Here is a 23,009-nt window from a genome sequence, read left to right on the forward strand (position 1 = left end):
ATGCAATCAACAACAATGATTCAACTTTTTTGATAATAGATAACATTTGACTTCAGTCACCACTTCTTGACTTTTCCCCTGTTTTCACTCCTTTTTTTACATTTAATTAGAAAAATATTGTAAATAATTTTAAAAGTACTAGAACAAGTTTTTGGTGTACACTGGCAGTTAAAAGTGCTAATATGCATATATCATACATCAAGAAGAAATTGGACTGCCATTTGTCAGAAATGGTGTAGGGTCTCCCGCTTGGGTGGGGGGTTGGACTAGATGACCTACAAGGTCCCTTCCAACTCTGATGATCTGCTATTGTCATATGTCCTTTTTCAATACTTTCTATGCCACTTTGGTTTTAATTTGTTAAGTATCCAGCGAACAGATCTTTTTCAGTAATCAAATCTATATTCAGTCTTATTGAAAATATTATAGTGATAAAAATAGATTCCTAATTTGTTATGTCCAGGATCTTTTAACAGACAAATGCTTATTTGATGCGATACGAATAAAATAATTACATGAATTATTTTCATGTATATGGATATCTGTTTATTTGGATTCTGTATGCATAGATATGTAAGGTTCTGTATGTATAGGTAGAGGTATAAGTTAGCATAATAGATTTTGTGTGCATTGTCCTCCTGAATCCATCTATTTATTTCTTTTCTTATCAAAGAAAGTAAGAAGGGCAGAACTATGGATAATTTATATTTTCTTGTTGCTTTTTTCTGAAATACAAACTGTAACTTTCATGTAAGCCCCAGTTAGCGCATAAGATGTTGGAACCCACAGTGAGCATTACATTAGAACAGTAGAATCAATATCTGCTATTTCTATATTTAAAGTGATTTTTAATAACTGCCACTCATTCTAGTGCATTTTTACATGATCAGAGTTGAATTTATTAGATCTTGCTCCTATAAAAATACTGAATTGTTATCTATTTGTAAGTATGTCTCCCAATGCCCCCCAAAATGGAGTTTGCTTCCAAGTCACAATATACCAATTAGTGAATTGCTAGTCATATTCATTCTTAGTTTAAATTTTTCATTTTTTTACATAAAAGATATATGAGTTACAACCTGCGACCCAGTTCTTTGCTTCTCAGTTCTTTTGTGAATTACAGTATATTTGATACACTTTGTAAAAAGTAATGCTAATTTATATTTCCTTTTTGTTTCAGTCATTATTTAACCTGTTGGAATTTCGAAGGCTAGTCTTGAATTACAATCTACCTGCAAGTGCTCAAGATCTCCCTCGAAACCAAAAGGTATAATTATATAGGCTATCTTTTATTGTACACTGCCCAGAAGTCCCTCTTTGAGACACAAATGTAAACAATAAACGAACAAACACATTGTGGGAGGAGGCAGTTGCTATTTATTGGTAGATTTATTGTGTTGTATTGATAAGAAAAGTAGTTTACTGATTATATTTCAATTATATTTAGGTATGTGTGTAGGCATATATGTATATACATGAATATTTCAAAGAAGTTGTGATAATATACTAACTTAGAAATTTACAGAATAATTTTACAGCACTTTAAAGGTTAATGACATAACTGTATTTGGGACCAGAATATCTGTCACTAAGTGAAATAGTTGTTAGGAGAAACATCTCATGTCTGCACCACTTAGTTCCAGTAGTCCCAGTTGCAGTCATTAAGCGAAGACCTCTTTCTTCTCCTGACTTGCCCACTTGCCTCCATTTCAACTTCCCTGATCTGCATATCTCTGCCTCATCTGAATTTTTATGACTGTTTTCCACTCCACTTCCACCTATCTCTGTCAGCTTCCAGCCCTTGCCATATCCATTTGACCTTCACCATCTTCATCCTTCTGGTGCTGATGAGCTGCATCTGGCTGAGTGTCTATTTTGAGTTAACATGAATGAGAGAAATAATTTGTTTCCATTTTTTTCAGAGATTTTTAATATGAAATTATTGTTTAATATGAAATTACTGATAAAAACTAAGATCATAATAGATGTATAACTAGCAAGCTATTAAAATGATAGTCCAGGTATAATTAATGGAAACACAAAGTTTTATTGCAAAGCAAGGGAGTACAACTTTGAATAGATCTATGATGTGAAATTTATTAATTCGGGATGTTGCTGGCTTTTATCTTCTTTACAGACTATTGCTGTCTGTTAGCTTTTGCAAATGATCTGGAGTAGGGAGTAAATAAAACTTGTAAATCAATAATAGTTTATACAATTGCTGATCCATCAACTTATCAAACCTGTTGATGGGCAGGTGAGGGGAAGAAAAACAATGGTTTACTCTAAAATAAACTGGAGTATTGGAGTTTGTTAATATTGTGGTGAGAACATATTTAGCCTTTATTAAGAGGATGGAGTAATTGATTTATTGTTGCACTTCTTAAGATTCATAAAAACATAAAATTCATTATTTATAATTGTTTCAAATACAGGAACATAGAAATTTACCTTTTATGCGTGAATTAAGATACCTCTTTGCACTTCTTGTTGGCTCGAAAAGAAAATATGTTGACCCATCAAGAGCTGTTGAAATTCTTAAAGATGCATTTAAATCAAATGATTCTCAGCAGGTAATTTAAGAACTTTCTACCTTTAAAAAAATAGTTATCAAAATAGAGTTGGAGAAATGATACAAATAAAACATTACCAGAAGTACTTTTACCTGATGAAATTTTCAGAGTGGCTATTTCGTTAAAAAAATTATCAGTCAGTTGCAACTAATAAAGGATCCAGCTTTATTGATTTGTCCAGATATTAGTAGATTTCTGAATTGTTCATTATTATTTTTTGTGGAATCATTTTTTTTTTAATTTTCTTTTAGATAAAACCAGAGAGGTGGAAGGGTACATAGGCTACCATTCTATTATGTATAAGAATCTAGGTTCAGATAAAAATATCCACAAACCCATCCAATAAATGGGAAATTATCTGCCTCAAATATTGAGTAGTTTCAATTTTTGACTTTTATTCTACTTCGCAGGGTATTATCTATAATATAACATAACATTATAATATAACAATCTGCAGTTTTTCTAAATTTTCCTTCTATCATCTTTCCAAGTTATTAATAGTTTATTAGTATACTAATTAATGCCCATGAGTATGAAAAATGTTCATCTAGGACAGAACTTTATGGTACCCAAATTTCTAGATGTTTCATATTTGATAAGGAATTATTGATAGGCATTTTCTGAGTGTAATTCAAGCCAGTTTTTATTGTCATGCCAACCAGCTATGATTTTAAAAGCTTTGTAATCAGAATATTTTGTAGTACTTTATTATATATTTTGCTGAAACCAATATATATTACTGTTATAGCATTCCTGCAATCTGTTAGGAACTTGTCCAGGTAAAAAGAGCTGTTTATTCTATGAAGAATTGTTTATGATATATCAATATCTTGTTTTCATGGTGCTGCTTACAGATGTATTGGCAACTCTAAAACAAACCCTGACATCTATATCTTTACAATTTGCTCGTGAGTCTCTTAGGAGTCAGTATCTTTCCTTGAGCATAGAAAAAAATGGTTTCCAGTAATTAGACACCTTGCTGTTCCCCCAAATTTCTCAAAGATGACAAATTTTCAACCATATCAAAATACTTTCAGTATTCTGGGTCGCAGGTCTCCTTATTTTAAGCTCTCCTTATTTTAACTCTATCTGAAAAGGTACTATTAGTTGTTTGTAATATTGTTTTTGAACTTTAGCTTAGCATTCTTTAGAAGCATCAGTTTTTTCATACTCTAGGTTTGCCAGAACTGCTGGAAAATTTTGAGCTGTGTATTCTTCTTTGATAAGTTACTTTATTCTGCCTCCTGATTTCTAAATGTTTCCCGTCTTGTTTTATATCTTCCCTTAATATTTTGCTCAATCACATTTAATTCTGTTATTGTGCTCCTCTTTCTCTTTCCTCCTCTTTGGAATTGTTTGCGTTTGTAATACCTTTTAGGAAGTTCAACCTACATTCCAGGCTACTTCTTGCCAACTACACTTGCTATGTAATCTTAAACCAATACCTTTACCCATCCCTGTGAGATAATTTGTTTTTTCTCAAACAACAATACATATCAAATAAGTCTCCTATCACTCTTATTTCATGGGGTTGTTTTTTGTTTGCTTAGGGAAGACTACAGATTTTCTTCATTGGGTTAGTAAATTCCATCAAGATTTTCACTTTATGTATTCTTCCATTTTTTAAAATATCCAGATGTAAATCCAAAAACAGAGTTTTCTGGGGGGTTTGGAGTGGTGGTAGTGGATATAGACAATTCCTTTTTCCTTTTTCTATTTTTTTTTAACAAATTGTGTTCTTCATTGATGGAACCTATGGGAGTCTTCCTACCATTTTTACATTATGTTTTATGTTTTTATGTTAAATCATACTGCCTTTGTGTATGTTCATGTCTATCTGGTTCATTTCCCAGACACTGGCCACATAGTATATAGACACAGCAAAAGCTACGAATTTTGTAGCCCAATATTTTTCCTGATTTAAGTAAGTTTGTCCTAATGGAGTAATATTGGATAGGGTATAAATCTTGGCTTTATTGCATGGGATGATCTCCAGTGCAATAACAAGATACAAGTTAGATTTCCATCTTTCTGAAAAAGATCATTTATCAGTCCTTATGAGGGGAAATCCAATTTATATCAATTCTTCCCATGGATTTCTTTAGATAACAGACCATGTGTCTCATTTTCACATCCTTTCTGAAAGTAGAAGTTATATTCATCTTTCCATCTTTCTTGTCCTTTTTATGGATCTAAGTTATGTAGGAGAATTATAGCTGAAGCTTGAGGATTTTATTTCCTAGATATTTCAAGTTACTATGATGTGAGAATGGCTACTTTTTACAGCATGTAATCATCTATAGGAATGTAGGTAACAATCAGATAAGAAGCAACTTAGCTTGCAGAAGGAACGAGGTGTGGCAAATATCTTAGAAGGGACCCTTTCTACTTTCTTAGACTATAAAAGTGAGAAAGAAGAAATATATACCTTCAGACTTTCAATTACTTGCACCCTTACAAAAAAGAAACATCCAAATTTGCGCTCACATTAACAGTACCATTCCTTCTGTGGATAATCTGCCCAATGTCTAGTCTGCAGCATCTCCTCTTCTTAATTGGGTTAGTAAATTCTATCAAGAAGGACATTCTCATAGACCATTATACAATATTATTTTTACCCAAATGTATTTGCAGTTTTTAATAATTCTGTAGCTTCCCGGTTTGCTTTTTATAGAGAGGTCTCCTCACAAGTTGATGGGCCTACACATAATCTGATCCTCAGACCAATGAGACATCAGTTACCCTAAGTATTCATTCAGGGCACAGTTACCTTTCCTGTTTTGCAAATTCTATTCTCTCCCCCTCTACCTCCTGTATTTTGTCGTCTTAAAAGCTGTCTTCCATGAGGTACAGAATATTTTGTTGCCTTGTTTCTTTCTGATTGTTGGTCTTGTCCACTGTGCTTGTTTGTCAACCTGATTTTCTTCCTTCTAGAGATTTACTTCATCTTTCAGGTCCTGTTGGTTTAGTAAAACATAATCTACTTTAATGAGTTGGTCACTTAGTGCCTCATTAATTGTAATTTTTCTTGAAAAACTATGCTTGCTACAAATATATGCTGAGCTATTTTGGTAAATGGTTCTCACTTCATCACCACTTCTATACTTTTATTTATACTTTAAAATTCAATTTCAGGCTAGAAAATATGTTAGGGACATGCCACTGACCTGCAATGTCAAACTCTTGTTATTGCTTCATTGACAAAGTCCTGATAGTTTTTCATGTTTGTTTATTATAGTGCTTTTTGCACTTCCAAGTCTTGCACATACTTTCCAGTGATTTTTTCCATATTCCTCTCTTTATGTGTTTGTTTATTACTTCCCAACAGCAAGATGTGAGTGAATTCACACATAAGTTGCTGGATTGGTTAGAAGATGCCTTTCAAATCCAGGCTGAAGAGGAACAGTAAGTAACTCTTGTAATAATAAAGACTGATGTATAATTGAGTCTATTTTGCCGTGTTGTTCACTTAGTATTTAGCATCAGAAATCTTATGTAGTCCAATTCTTGTAATCCTTATGATCCTGAAATCAATGCAACATAACACAATATTTTTGAATAAGGTAGCTTAGATGAAATATGTTATCCATGCAGTTCATGTAAGATAAACTGGTAGAAGAGTGAAGCAGGCAGATGTAACTGCATGTTCTTGTCATAGATTGTCTGGATTGCTCTCCTCTTCTAGAATAATACAGTATGAAATTATTCATAATGCAGCTATTTCAAGGTAAGTTTAGGAGCAGTTTGCTTCATTTTATCAGATTTATCATAAACATTTTCTGTATGTATGAAAATAATTAGTCCTATTTGATTTGACATATTTTAAAGAAATTAATATTTGAATATAGTTGAAAATCACTTTATGGATTCTGCCTGAAAATTTGGATACCAATTTCATGGTGATGAGATGGTGAATTACCCTCAAATAATTATAATTGACTACTATAAGTTCTGAATATAATATAATGGAGGGAGTTCCATTGAATGCAAATATTTGTGTGGAACTATTTGATTAAAATATATGGAATAATTTGTACATAGTTTTAAAAAAGATAATTGTGTTTTTAGGAATGGAGAGAAGCCTAAGAACCCAATGGTAGAACTGTTTTATGGCCGATTTTTAGCAGCTGGATTTCTTGAAGGTATTATCCTTGAGTATATTTGTAGTTCAATTACCCTACTAATATTTTAATACCAAATGTAGTACTAAATACTTCTTTAATAATAAAGCCCTAGAATAGAATAAAAGCCCTAGAATAACAAGGACTCCTCCATCCCCTATTCCACCCAAAGAAAATGTCCCACTTAACTTTCATTATATACTGGGACGAAACATATTTTCCCAGCCTGTATTTTCTTATCATGGTTCTGAGATCTTGTTTGTTTGTTTATTTACTTATTTATTTAGAAAGGGAGGATGGAACCTAGTATTTAATTACAGCTTTCACAGATATGTACAGTGGTTCACTTGTAGCAGACTTTGAAAGCATATTTGATAGATCAGTTAGATCATGTTTAAACAGTTTTGTTAAAAGGTAGTACTGTTGACTATGTATGTTTCCTGTTGAAATCTTACACCTCCCTCTTCTGATAAGGAAAGAAATTTGAAAATACAGAGATGTTTGGCCAGTATCCACTTCAAGTTAATGGTTTCAGAGATCTTCATGAGTGCCTAGAGGCTGCCATGGTTGAGGGAGAAATTGAATCTTTACACTCAGAAAATTCTGGAAAATCTGGTCAGGAGGTAAGTGATATTATACATTTGGCAATACTGATAACCCTTTCCATTATACAAACCTGTTTAAAATATAGATATCTCCAAATATTTTGGCAAATCATTTATTTACCCAAACAAAGAAGAGCTTAATGCACTTTATGTTTATTTGGATTTCAACCAATTCTTAAATTTCTGTTTTAAGAATATAACTGTATATCTGAAATGTGGAAGTAGGGTTCTTTTATCTACTTTATCCTCAGTTGTTTACCAGCAACCTGATAAGGGATCACTGAATCAAAATTTCACCCAAAAAGCAGTAAAAATAGTATTTGAACCACAAGCATATTGCTGACATCAGAGAAAACCACTGAAATCATGATATGAAACTATTCATACAGTTTATAATATAAAATCAAAAGATTAAGTCAGGTGAAACAGTTGTATGATTTTAATGATTAAATTAAAATAAATGATAAACTAGTCAAAAGCATAATCAGTGGTAGATTAATTTATATGATACAATGTTTAAAGTGCTAAAAACTTGATTTTTTGCATTCCAACGTGACGGTTATGTGGGGAAATTTTTCCTGGGCCAGTTACCCAGCTACTTTATTCCTGGTATCTAACTTGATGTCTTTAACCACTACATCCAACTTGCACTTACATATGCATACTTAAAAATTATAAAGATTTAAGTATAAAAGAAAATACTTTGATTCTGTAGTAGTTGCAAATTCCTAGATGGCTTTCAAATTCAGAGAAAAGTGCAGAGAAAAGTTAAGGAAGGTAAAACATTGTTAAAGAAAAAATTACGTTACCGGCTAAGAAAAATTAAAGAATAGATTGATCTGAGATTTGGGGGACAAAAACTAAAAGCCTAATCTTATAAGTAATTTGGTAGCTTGGTCCCTGACATAAAAAACTCTAAATTTGTCTGAATCAGCATATTCTGGTCATTCTCCTTCTTATGTCACTCCCAATTTCCCTTCTTCCTCCTAGAATGTGATCATGTGGAGGATCTGCTTTTTTCAGTTCAACCAAGTGTTGATCCACAGGTTGTGAAAGAAATGGAGTGGCTTAAGTTAGTCTACTCAATATGTTCTATTCTTGGTTCCCCAAAACCACTTCATTCTGTTCATCGGAATTTCAAACTCTTTTTAAGAATGATCAGTTTTGTTATGGCATATATTAAGATTAAAAAATAGAAAATAAAGCAGAAATAATTCATATTATTTACATAATATTTCTCAGAGTGTGTAATATCTTTGTGATCTATTAAACCATACCATGAATGTTAGTTGTATATAAGTCACAGCTGACTTCAAAGAAAAGCCTAGTGAAAATTTTATATAATAATGTTCTATTCAGTCCACAGCTCTTCAGAGAAAGTTTTCCTTATCATTTAAGCAATATTTAGTTCAAGCCATGGCTTCAAGCTATCCTATCTAGTTCAGGGTTGGCCTTGTTCAGGTTCTAGCATCCTTTAAACCTAATTCTTTTTACACGGCATATCTAAAACTTAAATGTGGTATGGCTTCATTTGATCTATATCTGAATACATCCCATCATTGTTCCATGTTTGTTCTTCACTGCAGCAAAAAAGAGAGACTTATAGTTGTTAGGGTTTCTAAAATATTTTTTGTAATTTATTTAACGAAAAATGAAACATTTTTGCTTGAAATGTTTATGCATAGTGTTTCTTTGAGTAATCATGAAGAGGGCAAAATAATATTTTGGGGAACAAAATGCTAAGAGATTGTGTTAAGCTTGTAACAATTCTCTGCTCCTTAGTCTTTCTAGAGCTTCTTTAAAAAAATCAGCAGGATAACTGATAAAAAGTAAACCTTATTATTATGAGTATTCTGTCTTTCAGGTTCATTATTAAGTGTTACTGGGCCACTACACAATGTTCACTCAAAAAGATAGAGTGGATATAGATTTAATGGATATATATTAAAGGGCCAGCTTTTTGAGATATAAAAAAGTAAGACCAAGATAGATAACTTTAGAATTTTTTTCCACCTTTAACATATAAGCTGTATAATTCAATTGAAAAATGAAGTGAAACTTTTAAGGGAAAAAATAACTATAAAAAATACAATAGCATGGTTACATAAGCGTGCACACTCTTAAATAATACTTCGTTGAATGACCTTTTCATTTTCTAACAGCATTCAGTCTTTTGGTAAGAGTCTATCTGCATCTTGCCTTGGGAATATTTGCCCACAGTCCGTTGCAAAAGTACTCCAAATTTGTCAGATTGCAAGAGGATCTCCTGTGATCAGCCCTTTTCAGGTCACCCCACAGATTCATGCCTTGGTTCTGGCTGGGCCATTTCAAAACTTTAATCATCATCTTCAGGTGAAGCCATTCTTTTGTTGATTTGGAGGCATGTTTTGGGTCATTGTCATGTTGAAAGAGGAAATTCCTTTTCATCTTCAGCATTTTAGCAGAGGCCTGAAAGTTTTGTGCCAAAATAATATTTACAGCTGTTCAAAATTTCCTCCACCTTGACTAAAACTCCAGTTCTGGGTGAAAAACATTAGCCCCAAAACAGAATGCTGCCACCATAATGCTTCACTGTGGATATGATTTGCTTTTGGTGACGTGCACTGTTGCTTTTGCAATAAACATAGTTTTTGGAATTAATCCACCTTGGTCTCATCAGACCATAATGCATTTTCCCACGTTCTTTTGTGAGACGTGATGTAGGTTTTTGCAAAATCTAGCCAGGCTTGGATGTTTTTCTTTATAAGAAAAGGCTCCCATCATGCCTTTCTACTTCATATGAAGAATATAGAAGATTGTTGCCACATGTACAATAACCCAAAATTGCCACAGCTCCTTTAATATTGCTGAAGGCCTCTTGACAGCCTCCTAGACCAATATTCTTATTTTTTTCATCAATTTTGAAGGAACATCCAGTTCTTGGTAATGTCACTGTTGTGCCATATTTTTTATACTTGTTGATGACTGTCTTCAGTGGGTTCTATGGTGTATCCAATGCCTGGGAAGTTGTTTTGTATCCTTCTCCTGATTAATATCTTCCAACAATGAGATTCCTTTGATGTTTTGCAAGCTCTTTGCAGAACATTGCTTTTGCTGTAAAAGGCAACTCAGTAAATATCAGAAAAATCCTACTAGAGCACCTGAACTTTAAATGGACTTGATCACAGTCACTTGGCAAATATGACCTGACCTCTGACAGCAAAGGAATTTGTGACCGATGATGTGCTTGGCACTTCCCTTGGCCTCAACTTGGTCATTCCCCATTCAGTTGATTAACTCTGAAAGAATCCACTTTCCTATTTGTAAGAGGTTGTGTATATTAAGCAACATTATTGTAAGTTTTTTATTATTATTTCCACTCAAAAAGATTATGGTTTGTTTTTAAATTGAATTATGCATCTTATATGTTATATTAAAGGTGGAAAAAAATCTGAGGTTATTTATCTTGGTCTTATTTTTTACATTTCAAAACCTAGCATTTTAACAGAGCTGTGTAGGTGTTGTATATTCACTATATTAAAGAAGCAAGGCAACCTTCGATACATTAATGTATTAGAAATTCAATATATTAATGTGAATAAATTTGTCAGAATCTTGTTTAGAATAAATTTCACTGTCCTTCAAATTGTTGACCTATATATTTACAGTGGTGCTTAACATTTTGGCAACCTTTTTGAATTTTTAATAGTTCCTCATATTTATGCCCTGTGATTTGTTATTCAACTAAAACATTGTTCATTTATTTATTGAGAAAAATATATACACATGTATATCCTTAGGATATTTTTTCTAAATATATATTTTACACAGTTATTTATTTGGGTTCTCTTTATCTAATTTTAGAAATTATATGGAAAACAGAGCATGTATGCAGAAATATTAAAATTATGTTCAACAATCACCTCATGGTGGTTTTTTAAAAAAGAAATTAGTGAGGTGCCATATTTTATTTTTAGTTATGTAGACCAAGGATAGTAAAAAAGGACGCCTGATTTGAGAGCTGAGGATAATATGTATAGATACTGATATTCTAGGAATTCTTGTAATTTATCATATCATTGAGAAATTGAGAAATGCAAATTTTGAAGTTTTAGATGTATCCAATAAGTCAGAATTTTTTCTTGTTCTTCACTGTTTATGTAGAGTGTCTTAAAGTATCATCTTCAGGACAGGGTTGTTACTAGAACCAGCATAAAAAAATCCAAGTTGTTCAGGTAGGAATGCATTAATAAAATGAATAATATTGAATTAAGAAGACTCCCCACTCTTTAATGTAATATTTAACATTTGTATGAAAAATAAATTCAGGTGTGTATGGTTGGTATTAAAAGTTTGTTAAATATTTTTGTTTGGTAGATGATAGATTCATATTTTGCGAATAACCATTATGTGCACTTTTGTAATATATGGAACATAATGTTAGAACCTTAAAACATAGATTTTTGTCTTAACAAATCGGCAGTCATACCTTGAGGAAAAAATTCACGTCTGAACAGATATGGAAATGTCTCCTATCTGTCATGTCACATACAAATGTTTTGGATCTTTCAACTAGAATGAGTGGAAAAGTTCACTTTTTAATCACAAGTTAAGCTTATTTTAGGGGCTACCTTCTATTATGCCTTAGCTACTTAAAGGAAATATGTGCATAAGTTTATTAGCAAGTTACTTTTTGAGTAGGAGTTAGTTTCTGAAATGTATCTAAAAATATCTCCACATCTATTGGGCTTTCTTTGTAGTTAACATTTTTCCCATTTTTTTGTCCTGGTCTTCTCTAAGGTTCTAGGACAGCACCTTTACTAAAGAGTTTCTCAGTGCAATTACTCCATTCAAAATTCAGCCTAGTGAGTTGGAATAAAGAGAACAGATCTGTTCATTATCTAGAAAAAACAGACACTGCAAAATTGAAATTTGTATGCATCTGACACATTTTGATATAATGTTCCAAGGTCAGTAAATTAGATTAAATATATGTCTAAAAAAAAAGAAAAAAGTATGGAGTGCCATTTCCAATTTTAACGTGTTATTGTAGCACTTTAATCAATTTTTAACTTTGAACACAAGTCAGATTGCATAGTATCAATTCACAGAGCTATCAATAGGGAATGAATAAATAAACATATTTGTTGATCATGAGATAAAAATAGATTGCTGTAGAAATACCAATTATTACCTTGGAAAAAGTAGTTTTTTTTAATAAAACCAATTTGATAAATAATATTAATGTAGGTACTGATACCACAATATATTTGTATAGTCATTGTGATAATATTTAACATGAAAGTTTAGTAGGTGGAAACCTAAAAACAGGTTTTTGTTTCATAAAATTGTGGAAGGTAAATAATGTATGCTAACAGTTTGGTCTTTAATATAATTGTAGTTTCAACATACTTTGTATTTTGTATGAATTTCCTGAAGCATTGTTCAAACATGTATTTAATTGACTGCCACTTTTATTAAGATCTGTATCTTATTAACAGTAGAAGCATTATTTGAAGCATATAAATCATTTCCCCCACTTAAAAAATCTGCCAGTACCATGGATAGCTTGAATATATTGTTTGAAGATGACAGTTATAATCCAGCATATCTAAGGGCAACAAGTTGGGTAAGATTCAATTGTATCAATCTATGCTGCAAAATATGTTTTTCTTAGAACATAGAAATATGTTCTAAGTTGAGAATTAAGTTTTAAAAAATTTGATTAAAATACATTTTTTCTTCTGTTTTCTTTCAGCACTGGTTCACTGAGTTACCTCCGGTCTTGACCTTTGAGCTCTCAAGATTTGAATTCAATCAAGCTTTGGGAAGGCCAGAAAAGATACACAACAAATTAGAATTCCCTCCAGTTTTATACCTGGACAGGTACATCTCTTTATAGAACTTGATAGCTGGGTAATATAATTTGGGATGTAATATTCAGAGAATAATAATCTAATAATCAGTTCTTTTAGTTGCTACAATTTAATATAGTAGTGTGACAAAATGTATTTTCCATTTGTTTTTCATCCCCATATATTCTTATGACAGAAATTAGAGGTTGAACATCTGGTATCTCTTTTCCATGTAGGGCTCTAATCTATATTGGATGATCCTAACAATTATTTTATTAGCATGTGAAATTAAGCATATTATGCAATAATTTGCATATGGTATTCAGTCTTCTTTTTTTGGCATTGGAATGTAGATTGACCTCTTCCAATAGAGTATTGTCTGTCTGTTGGCATCCTTTAGCACAGTGGTCACCAACTGGCGGGCCACGGCCTACTGGGCCATGAGAAAATTTGGGTGGGCCGCAGAGAAATCTCGCCCCCAGAGCACCCCCCCAAAGCAATTAATCCAGGCTGCACAGAAACACAAGGCTGCACCACTCACATGGCCTGCTGGAACCCTCCCTGCCCACTGACTCCTTACCCGGCAAACTTGCCTGCTAAATTGCTATTTTTCCTTTTTCCAACTATCATTCTGCTGTGCCAGGAGATTTAGATTAGCTAGGAAGCAGGAAATGGTTGGATTTCTTGCTTTCTAGCAAGTCTTTAGATCTTCAGCTCTGCTTTTAAGCACAGCCGAACCTCCCTTAGAGCTGAAGGTTCTATTATTCAGTGCAGACTCACACCTAGCAAATTTGAGAGACTGAACTAGCCGATGGCTGATATAGATCACTGAATGATTCTGTGAGCAACTCAATCTGCCTGCCTGCTTTGCCTGATTTTGGGTAAAAGTTGCTCTTTTTTTAATAAAAAATTCAACATTTATATACATGGGAGTCAATTGTTACTTAGGAGAGTTTTGTGTTCTCTATTATGGACAAATTTTAGAATTATATAACAGGTTCCAAAATTTTAGCTGCTCATCAAAGTATCACTGATTCTGGAAGATGAAATGCAGCTATGGTTTTATCTTCTTTGTGTTTTCTGTTAAAGGTGTATTGTTGGTCAATAACATAATTTGGATTATTTTTGTGACAGGTTGCTTTTTCACTGAGGATTTTTTTTTTGAAAAAAAAAACTAGATGAATTATGAGGCTTGCATTAATTACAAAAGAACTGTAGCTTTTGTTCATCCAATCATTGCTATGGTTTCTAGCTGTAAGCACTCTTGTACACAGAAATATTTTTTTTAATGTAAATCTTACAAAACTTACAAATATTTTATAAAACTTTATTTTAAAACATAAACAAAAATTTAAAACATAAAAATAATAAGTCTTTCAGATAAGTAATATCTGTGTTTCAAAAGAACAAATATATTGAAGATGACCCTGGAAATAAAAGCTTTAAATTTGGCTAAAGGTGAACAATACATAAACATGAATTTTTCTACTAGTTTGCCACCTGTTTGCCACCCCCCTAAAAAGCTGTTCAAAAACCTTATGATTTAAGATATATTTCAGTTTAGAACATGTGAGGGCCACCAATTAATCTATATATCTATAAAAAGGTATTTGACCAATTGAAAATATAATGGTGTCATATTTGGAAAGCAAAGAACAGACTTGACCTATTTCATTTAAGCACAGAATTCTAGAATTAAACAATGTCATTAATGGTAAGCAGAAGCACTAAGTGCACACATTGGTAAACTATGCTGCAGATGAATCAGAATTGTTTTTGTTCTAACAGGTATATGCACAAAAACAGAGAAACTACACGAATAAAACGAGATGAAATCAAGAGACTGAAAGAATACCTCACAGTATTGCAGCAGCGATTAGAAAGGTAACATAGAACATTCTCCAGCAGAAGATAATAATAGAATTTAGTTTACTGACTTTTTAAGATTTAAATTTCATATGTTATAGTAGCTTTCACTGGCAGAAGTTATTTGTGTGTATTGTCTCTCATTAGTTTAGGCTAATTTTAATTGATGCTTCTTGGCATTAAAATAATCCAAGAGGTATCAATTAAATAATCTCTTAATCTACTAAATGGCAGCTGCTTATCTCAAAGATTTTAGTTGGCTGAAAGTCATCTATCTTGTTTGTGTTCTTTTGTAGACCTGTACTTGTATTCTTAGAAATCACAGTTTTGTACCCTGTTTATAAAGTGAGTGTGTTTAGAACACTTTTAATGATAACATTTGAAATGTTTATGGCAGATATTTAAGCTATGGTTCTGGTCCTAAACGATTCCCATTGGTAGATGTCCTACAGTACGCGTTGGAGTTTGCCTCAAGTAAGCCAGTATGTACATCTCCTATTGAGGATCTTAGTACTAGTGCTCTTCCTAGCGGTCCTCTGTCAACACATGCAATACCAAGGTAAAACTGCCTCTGATGTGTTGAATATATCTTGTTAAATTTCCTGAATCAATTAATTAATTACTAAATGTTTTAAGTAATATGAATATTTTATTATCTGTTTATGAAAGTTATTTTGAAAACTTTTTTGTGATATGTGCAGCCTTATGCAGTTGGTAGCACTAATGGATTCGATTTACATGATGCTTAAAAAAGTGTCATAATATATATTTAAACTGCATCAAAAAAGACACCAAATTACAGAATTTAATAAAATTGTTCACAATTAAATAAAGATGTACTAAAGTTTCTTAATGTGTAAACATTAATAATTTTTATAGTTGGAATCAAAAAAATTTCCAAAACTGGAATAGTAATTTTTGAGAAAAATGAAGGATGGGGATGGAATCCCAGGAACATAGTTTTCATTTTTTAAAATACAAATAATAGCAACTGTTCTTTGTATTTGGGTCTCACGGAAATAAAAATATGAACAATTGATACAAATATTAAATATATTTATTGATGGTTTAATTTTGTCAAAAATGCATTGCTTCTGTTTACTTTCACTAAATATTTCATATTCTTAACAAATGTAGCACAGCAGAACAACAGGGGCCTTCTACAGAAACACAGAGCGCAGCACCTGCACAGCGATCAGTTATACACAAACCATTTACACAATCACGGATTCCTCCAGACCTACCCATGCATCCAGCACCACGGCACATAACTGAAGAGGAGCTATCAGTACTAGAGGACTGTTTACACCGTTGGAGAAAAGAGGTGGAAAATGATACTAGAGGTACAAATTCAGATATATATATATCCAAAAGAGGGAAATTTTATAGCAGGGAAAACATTGAAGATAAATATTCTTACTGTTTTCCAAAAGTGTAATGTATTTTGTTAAATTGCATATAAATATTTTAAGAATGAAACAATATTAAGATGTAATAATAAAAAATAATAGTGTTTGAATCAAAGGAAATTTATATAGCCTCTCCCAGAGTTCACTGGATAAATGAATGGTACCTTATAAATTGGATGGGTGGGTGGATGGATGGATGGTTAAAGATACGTGATAAAATAATATTTCATACAATTTGATATTGAACAAGCCAGTGTTATGATACAATTTATTTATAGAAATTCCATTTTAGATAATCCAGTCATTGTTTTAGAATATGACATTTCTTTTTTTTGTTACTCTAGATTTGCAAGAAAGCATAGCTAGAATACAGAGAACAATTGAGTTAATGTACTCTGACAAATCAATGTTGCAAGTAAGTACTCTTTTTGTATAATACAACATTTTTAGTGGTACATTTTGCACATGTTAAGAGTTTAAATACATATACATTTATATTACTATCAAGACAGTGTAAAATGCCTGTGTTTTTGAAGATTAAGATATGAATCTTCAGCACAAACAAGACCTCCTAATGTACTTTCCAATTCCATTTTTCAGGAGATGAGTGATTATCAGTTTCAGGAGCAATCATTATGTTATTTATTTTAGTTCACCATTTGTAACTTGAATTTGAACTTGTGGATATAAAACAGTTATGAGCCGATATATAAAGAAAGCAGTAAAGTCTAGTTACCAGCAAAAGTACAGAATGTATCATTTATTCTCCAAGAATCATATTGCTTATTGTCAGTCTGCTAAATTCTTATGCAGTTTCAAACTGGAACATAAAGAAACTAGATGTTAATACCCTGTTTAAACATGACAGTGGTCAATACTTGTAAAATATTTCAGGTATTGGTGAGTGAAATAAAATGCAGGGGACTTTTTTTATCAGATATAGTTAAATACCTCATTCATGTGTTTTGTATTACCTGTTTCTGCCATTCATAATGAGTATATAAGTTCAAAGGGATATGTAATGCTCTTTATGTCAGGAGCAAAACAAACTTTACTTGGAAAGTCTGCAGTAGAAACATCACTATTATTGCCAGAATGTAATTGCAGAGCTTTGCATGAGCAGGTGAAAAAAACACATTCTTGTATTTTTATTATGACAGAGTTGCTGATCCATAGTATCTTGATTTTATTTGATTTAGGTTCCTTATCGGTTACATGCGGTATTAGTTCATGAAGGCCAAGCTAATGCAGGACATTATTGGGCATATATTTTTGACAGTTATCAACAGAGGTGGATGAAGTACAATGATATTTCTGTGACAAAATCTACTTGGGAAGAGCTTGAGCGTGACTCATTTGGTGGTTATAGGAATGCAAGTGCTTATTGTTTAATGTATATCAATGATAAAGAACCACTTTTTATACAAGGTAATATATAATGTTGATCCCTGTATGAGAATAATTTAATATATTACAATATTCATATTACTAAACAAATCACATAATATTTAGTATTGCTTGAGACTGAGAGAGGCAAGGAAACTATAGTTTAATCTGAACATGCCTATCTAAATTTTTTGTTGTGATTCAGTTTGGATACTGCTGAAATGTAAATAAAAGGCCTCTGTAAAAGAGTTTTCATTGAAAACAATCCTGCAAAGCAGGTATGTACATGTATTGTGAGCTGTAGGGAAAGGCAGGGGAGAAGTGCCCTGTTCATTGCATTGCTTCCATTTTATTCAATCCCTTTCCATACAGTTCCCTAAAATAAGTTACACACATATACTTTAGAAACTGCATCAGCTGATTTCTGGCCTAAAATTCTTGCTGAAAAATTGTTCATCCAAAGCTTTTCAAAGCATTGATGCTGATGAATAAGAAAGGTGTTTCGCCCTTCTCATAACAGTTGACTAATCTATCTGCAAATCATTATATAAATGGAATGAAATAAAGAAAAATATTAAATAATAGCCAAGTTTTTTTTAAAAAAAAAAGACTAAATAAAGCTATATAAAGTCTGAACTGTCACCTGTAGAAGATTTGATATTCTGAATGGCGTTATATCTTTATCTCTTACAGAAGAATTTAACAAGGATACTGGGCATATGATAGTTGGATTGGATACCTTACCTCCTGATTTAAGAGATTTTGTTAAAGAAGACAATAAACGTTTTGAAAAAGAGTTAGAAGAATGGGATGCACAGGTTTCTTTGAAAACTCAACAGGAAAAAATATCCCCTATGCCCAGGATGCCTATGTCATCATCTGCCCGAGGTTAGTAAGGAAAGTAGTTTTATAATGCTTTTTCCTTCTATCAATATTATAATTAAAAATATCACACTACGGTAGCAAACATAACCTGCTGTGCCATGAGTGCCCAAGAACAAGAGTGTTCCATCTATACTTGATATATAGACTACTTTATATCTACCTACACCTAATAGCAGCTAATACTTAAAATGTACAGGCATATTTCTTTTTGCTGTTAGTTAAATCAAGTCCCAAATAGATATCATGCTAACTTATTTATAATAGACTTTTCCTTTTTATACTAAAAAAATCATGGAGAAGAACCAGAGTATTTGGAACAACCCTCAACAGCTGATTTCTCAAAACAGTTGAAAGAAGACTCTATACGAGCAATCACAAAAGCATTTACTGAACAAGAAGATAAGAATCCTGAAACGATTATGCACATGGTGAGGTTCTTAATATATACATTTTAAAATTTTAAAACAATCCTACTAGCTCTGTTTTAGTATACTGTACATAACAGAGTTTCCATTTGTTTTTCAGCCTCCTCAGATGGTTGTTTCCTTCTCTAATTGACTGGTAGAAATTGTTATAGAATATTTGGAACAATTATTATTTTACATTAGTTATTACTGGCTAAATAAGTCACATTATGGCAAGCTTTGAATTTATTTATTTCTTTATTGTGTAAAAACTATGTTTTCTTGGAAAAAATTTTCTGGATGAGACTAGGTACTGGTATCTTATTAACATGTAAAAAAACCTGTCCCTTTTTGCCAGATGAAATTGAAAATTGGTTTGAAGTATGCTTTCAGCAAGTGTTTTAAATCTCTTGACCTTGCATATAGGCATAAGAATTGGGAAAAGTATGAGATTGATGTTTATTACAAGGGCCCTCTTACATTGCATTATTTGGATATGAGTACTAAATATCTTTCTATGTATCTGTTACTGCATAGTGATAATATATGTGAACTAATTTTCAAATGAAAAGACCTGGCAAATAGATACAGTTTAAACTATTTCTAGAAATAATAAAATCATGTCCTTGAACGTTATACCCAGAAACAATTTTACAATTGGTCCACTGCAAAGTAACTGCTGACAGAAAAGAATCTTGCTATCTTTCATTATCTCAGAGCTGTAGTCCAATAGCAAGTTCAGAGCCAGGAATTAATTCTTGGAGGATACTGTGCCAAGGTTAGAGAAGAAGGACTGCACAAAAGCACATATGTCACTGACTCCGTTTCTTCACAAGAATACTGAGTACATTAGTATTTTTTTCCCGAAGCACTGACAATAGGCATTGAATTGGCATAAAGAGAAAGGTTTTTTGATATAGCATATTAGTAAGGCCATACAAGTAAGTGCCTTGCATGAGTGACAAGAAATATTAAACTTATTTTTTGCATAAAATGGAAAAAATGCTGTATAAAATCACCTCTGTAATTGGCTATTTTCCTGAAGTAGCCAAGGGTACCACAAAAAATGGAAATTGAGCATAACTTGCTTTTGAAATATGTAGCCAGCCAAAAGACTAAATGAATTGGCATGACCTTGCTGCAGATGCTGATGCACTTGAAGTCAATGTCTACAGTAGCTGTTGAAACAGAAAAATGTTACTTTCTTGGATTGATATCCTTATTAATACCAATTTATAGGTGTAAATGCCTAAACAACAAGGTGCCAGTTTCTTTGAAATTTACATTTTAAATGATTTCACATTACTTCATTTTAAAACTAATCTTATGTTTCAAAGGAAGAAGTACTGGAGTAAGTTGTACTGAAGGAGAAGATATTCTAGATAAGGATGGATAGAAATTAATAAAGAAATATGGATAACATTTAACCAGAATCAGTATCCTAACAAAAGCTTATATGTACTTTCAAATAAGAAATTATAAACTAATTAAATATAAATGAAAATCAACATGGAGCTTTATTTGAATATATTAAGTTTGTTTTTATTCTTACTGTTGATACAAAGTATGCTCAGAGCATCTGGAAATAAAGCTGTTTATAAATGAAGTAATAAATTGCATGCAAATGAAGAGGAACATAACAGAATAACTGAGTTGGAACCTTGGAGCTCTTCATACATGTAAAAATTTATATGGATTACCATAAGGCTTGTTAGTTGTTACTAATGATATAGCATCATTTATTAGGGTTACCTATTAATAATTCTGACAATGGAGCCTGGCATATTAGGGTCCATATCGTGAAGAATTGGACATAACTTAATGACTGAACAATAGCAATTCTATTTCATAAACAGTTAAGAAAGAGGGAGACAAAGCTATGTTGCTCAAAGTCTGAATATGAAGTGTATGTTACTACATACATACAGTGTATTAAAGATAAGTGGGCATATTTGTGTTTATAAGCATTTTCATTTTAAAGTATGCATTCTTAAATGAAAGGAAAAAAGTTAACATCTCTGACAGCAAAAATTAATAAAGTTAAAACTGTAACATAAATTCTGATTCGTTTCTGGTCATTTTGAAGAAGAAATCACAAACACTAGGGTAAACGCACCCCACAACCAACAAATTTAACCCATCTCTGTCCTTGAAAAGCCATGTGCATAAAATACGTCCATTACTTCTTTGCTAAATCTTTTCCCTAAAAAACATTGTGTGTCCTTTTGGATATTGTGGTTTTTAAAAATATATATTTATAACTCCCTAATAAAAACAAATAATTAAAAATTAAAGATACATATAAATATAGAATAAGATTGATAATATTCTCACTGCGATTGCAGTTTATCTGATAATTTGATAAATCTATTATCAAATTGATTTTTGTTTTCATTTATTTTTTTAATCTACAGAATTCTCATAATGACCCAATTGGAACAGCTCCAAATCAAAAAGTTGTAGAAGTGACGATTCCTGATATAGGGACATACGTGGTTGAGTCAGAGGAAGGGGGGTATGATGATGAGGTATCATCTTCAACTTGGTCACAAATGGTGACATCTTTCATGTGCTGTACATAGGTGCCTGATAAGCCTTTGGCATGCTTGCACATGACAGAAATTAACTAGCATTTGCTTTTTAACAAACTTCAGTTTGTTTATTGATATTGACCAAACCAGAAAGTGCTGCTGCTGCTTTGTTTCTAATGGCACATTTATTTGCATGATATAAAATTAAACTTAGATCATCCAGATATATAGATTTAGAATTTGCACATTGTGTTTGCAATACTATAAATCAGGTGTGTCCTTACAACATTTAAATATACAAACCACATATTCACAGTTAAGTATTATTATTATCTAAACATTTCTCGCCTATATTTTTTTGAGATATAAAGAGTAAAAACAATAAAGATCTAAGGACATAACACATAACATAACAGATAGAACTTTAGTTATTCAAGCTAAAAAGTGCTTAGCCAGTTTTGATACAAAAATTAAGACTTCAGCCTAGGTTTTAAGAATCATACTGTATCCAAGAAGGGCCAGTGCCATGTCTTCCAAGTCATATACCAGTCACAATAGAATATGCCAAAAAAGTTATCTTTTTGTCAAGCAATATGTTACCATCCTCCAAAATTTTACCCACAATATTGGAGTTTCTGTATATATCAGCTTCAGTGACCATATAGTTAAAAATTAGTGTCCTTTTATCCATTTAAAATCTTAAATCATAAGCTCTTTTTAACCTTTTTGTTAGTAAGTCAGAATCCATTAAGATAGTGGTATCGACATCAACATCATTCTTGTTGTTGATACTGTTTTAAGATAGTGGGGGGTTTTTTCCTCTTAATTCCCAAAACAAGGTGACTCACCAGATGTCTTTATTCTTTCGTGGAATTTGCAAGATCTCTCTTAAATTATAAATTAATTGTATACATCCAAAAGTAGTGAAGAAAATGAGACTTTTGAGGGTCAATAAAGGGTTCATAGCAGTTTTGATCATGGAGGTAATCACAGTTCAATTTCCGCTTATGGAGATGCTCACAGGGACATCTAATTTTCCAAAGGTCCTCACCTTGAAGCTCATACATTACTGGTAGAGTAACCTACACTCAGATACACTCTCGGCTGTGAAAAGCCTATAGTGTGAAAAACCTTTAGGCCAATTACTTTCATTTAGCTGAGCTTTCTTCTGAGGGTTGTCCATGTGGCATTTCAATAAAGGAAGATAGACTAGTAAACCACTTTGAACATTTGGAATAAAATGAGAAAAATGCAACAAATTTTTTAAAAAATTCCAGAAATAGAACTTAAAACAGAAACCATGATGCTTTGAATGGTAGAATGCTAAGTTAGTTTCCCCATTGGAAACCTTGAAAGGGGAAAATAAAAGATTTATACATGGTTTACACATCTGAA

At 32.1% G+C, this 23,009-nt stretch overlaps 1 protein-coding gene across 9 annotated transcripts in view; it reads left to right on the forward strand.

Annotated features, from left to right (window-relative positions):
- The window catches only part of USP25 (ubiquitin specific peptidase 25), a 52,944-nt gene that overhangs the window by 20,147 nt on the left and 9,788 nt on the right, over positions 1 to 23,009 (forward strand). For 2 of the 9 annotated variants that reach the window (XM_026700657.2, XM_026700658.2), the window contains exons 6-18: positions 1,181 to 1,267; positions 2,436 to 2,573; positions 5,902 to 5,978; positions 6,642 to 6,715; positions 7,169 to 7,317; positions 13,037 to 13,164; positions 14,922 to 15,017; positions 15,397 to 15,558; positions 16,137 to 16,342; positions 16,753 to 16,823; positions 17,608 to 17,836; positions 18,488 to 18,682; positions 18,977 to 19,107. In XM_026700657.2, coding sequence (XP_026556442.1) covers positions 1,181 to 1,267; positions 2,436 to 2,573; positions 5,902 to 5,978; positions 6,642 to 6,715; positions 7,169 to 7,317; positions 13,037 to 13,164; positions 14,922 to 15,017; positions 15,397 to 15,558; positions 16,137 to 16,342; positions 16,753 to 16,823; positions 17,608 to 17,836; positions 18,488 to 18,682; positions 18,977 to 19,107 — 1,743 coding nt within the window. Of the gene's footprint in view, positions 1 to 1,180; positions 1,268 to 2,435; positions 2,574 to 5,901; positions 5,979 to 6,641; positions 6,716 to 7,168; positions 7,318 to 12,085; positions 12,249 to 13,036; positions 13,165 to 14,921; positions 15,018 to 15,396; positions 15,559 to 16,136; positions 16,343 to 16,752; positions 16,824 to 17,607; positions 17,837 to 18,487; positions 18,683 to 18,976; positions 19,108 to 21,497; positions 21,612 to 23,009 lie in introns of those variants that run through there. The other 7 variants (XM_087937522.1, XM_026700659.2, XM_026700653.2 and 4 more) reach the window with 6 other exon arrangements.

Source organism: Pseudonaja textilis, chromosome 7 (genome assembly GCF_049901715.1).
Source record: "Pseudonaja textilis isolate UNSWEBS1 chromosome 7, rPseTex1.2, whole genome shotgun sequence".
Lineage (NCBI taxonomy): Eukaryota > Metazoa > Chordata > Lepidosauria > Squamata > Elapidae > Pseudonaja > Pseudonaja textilis.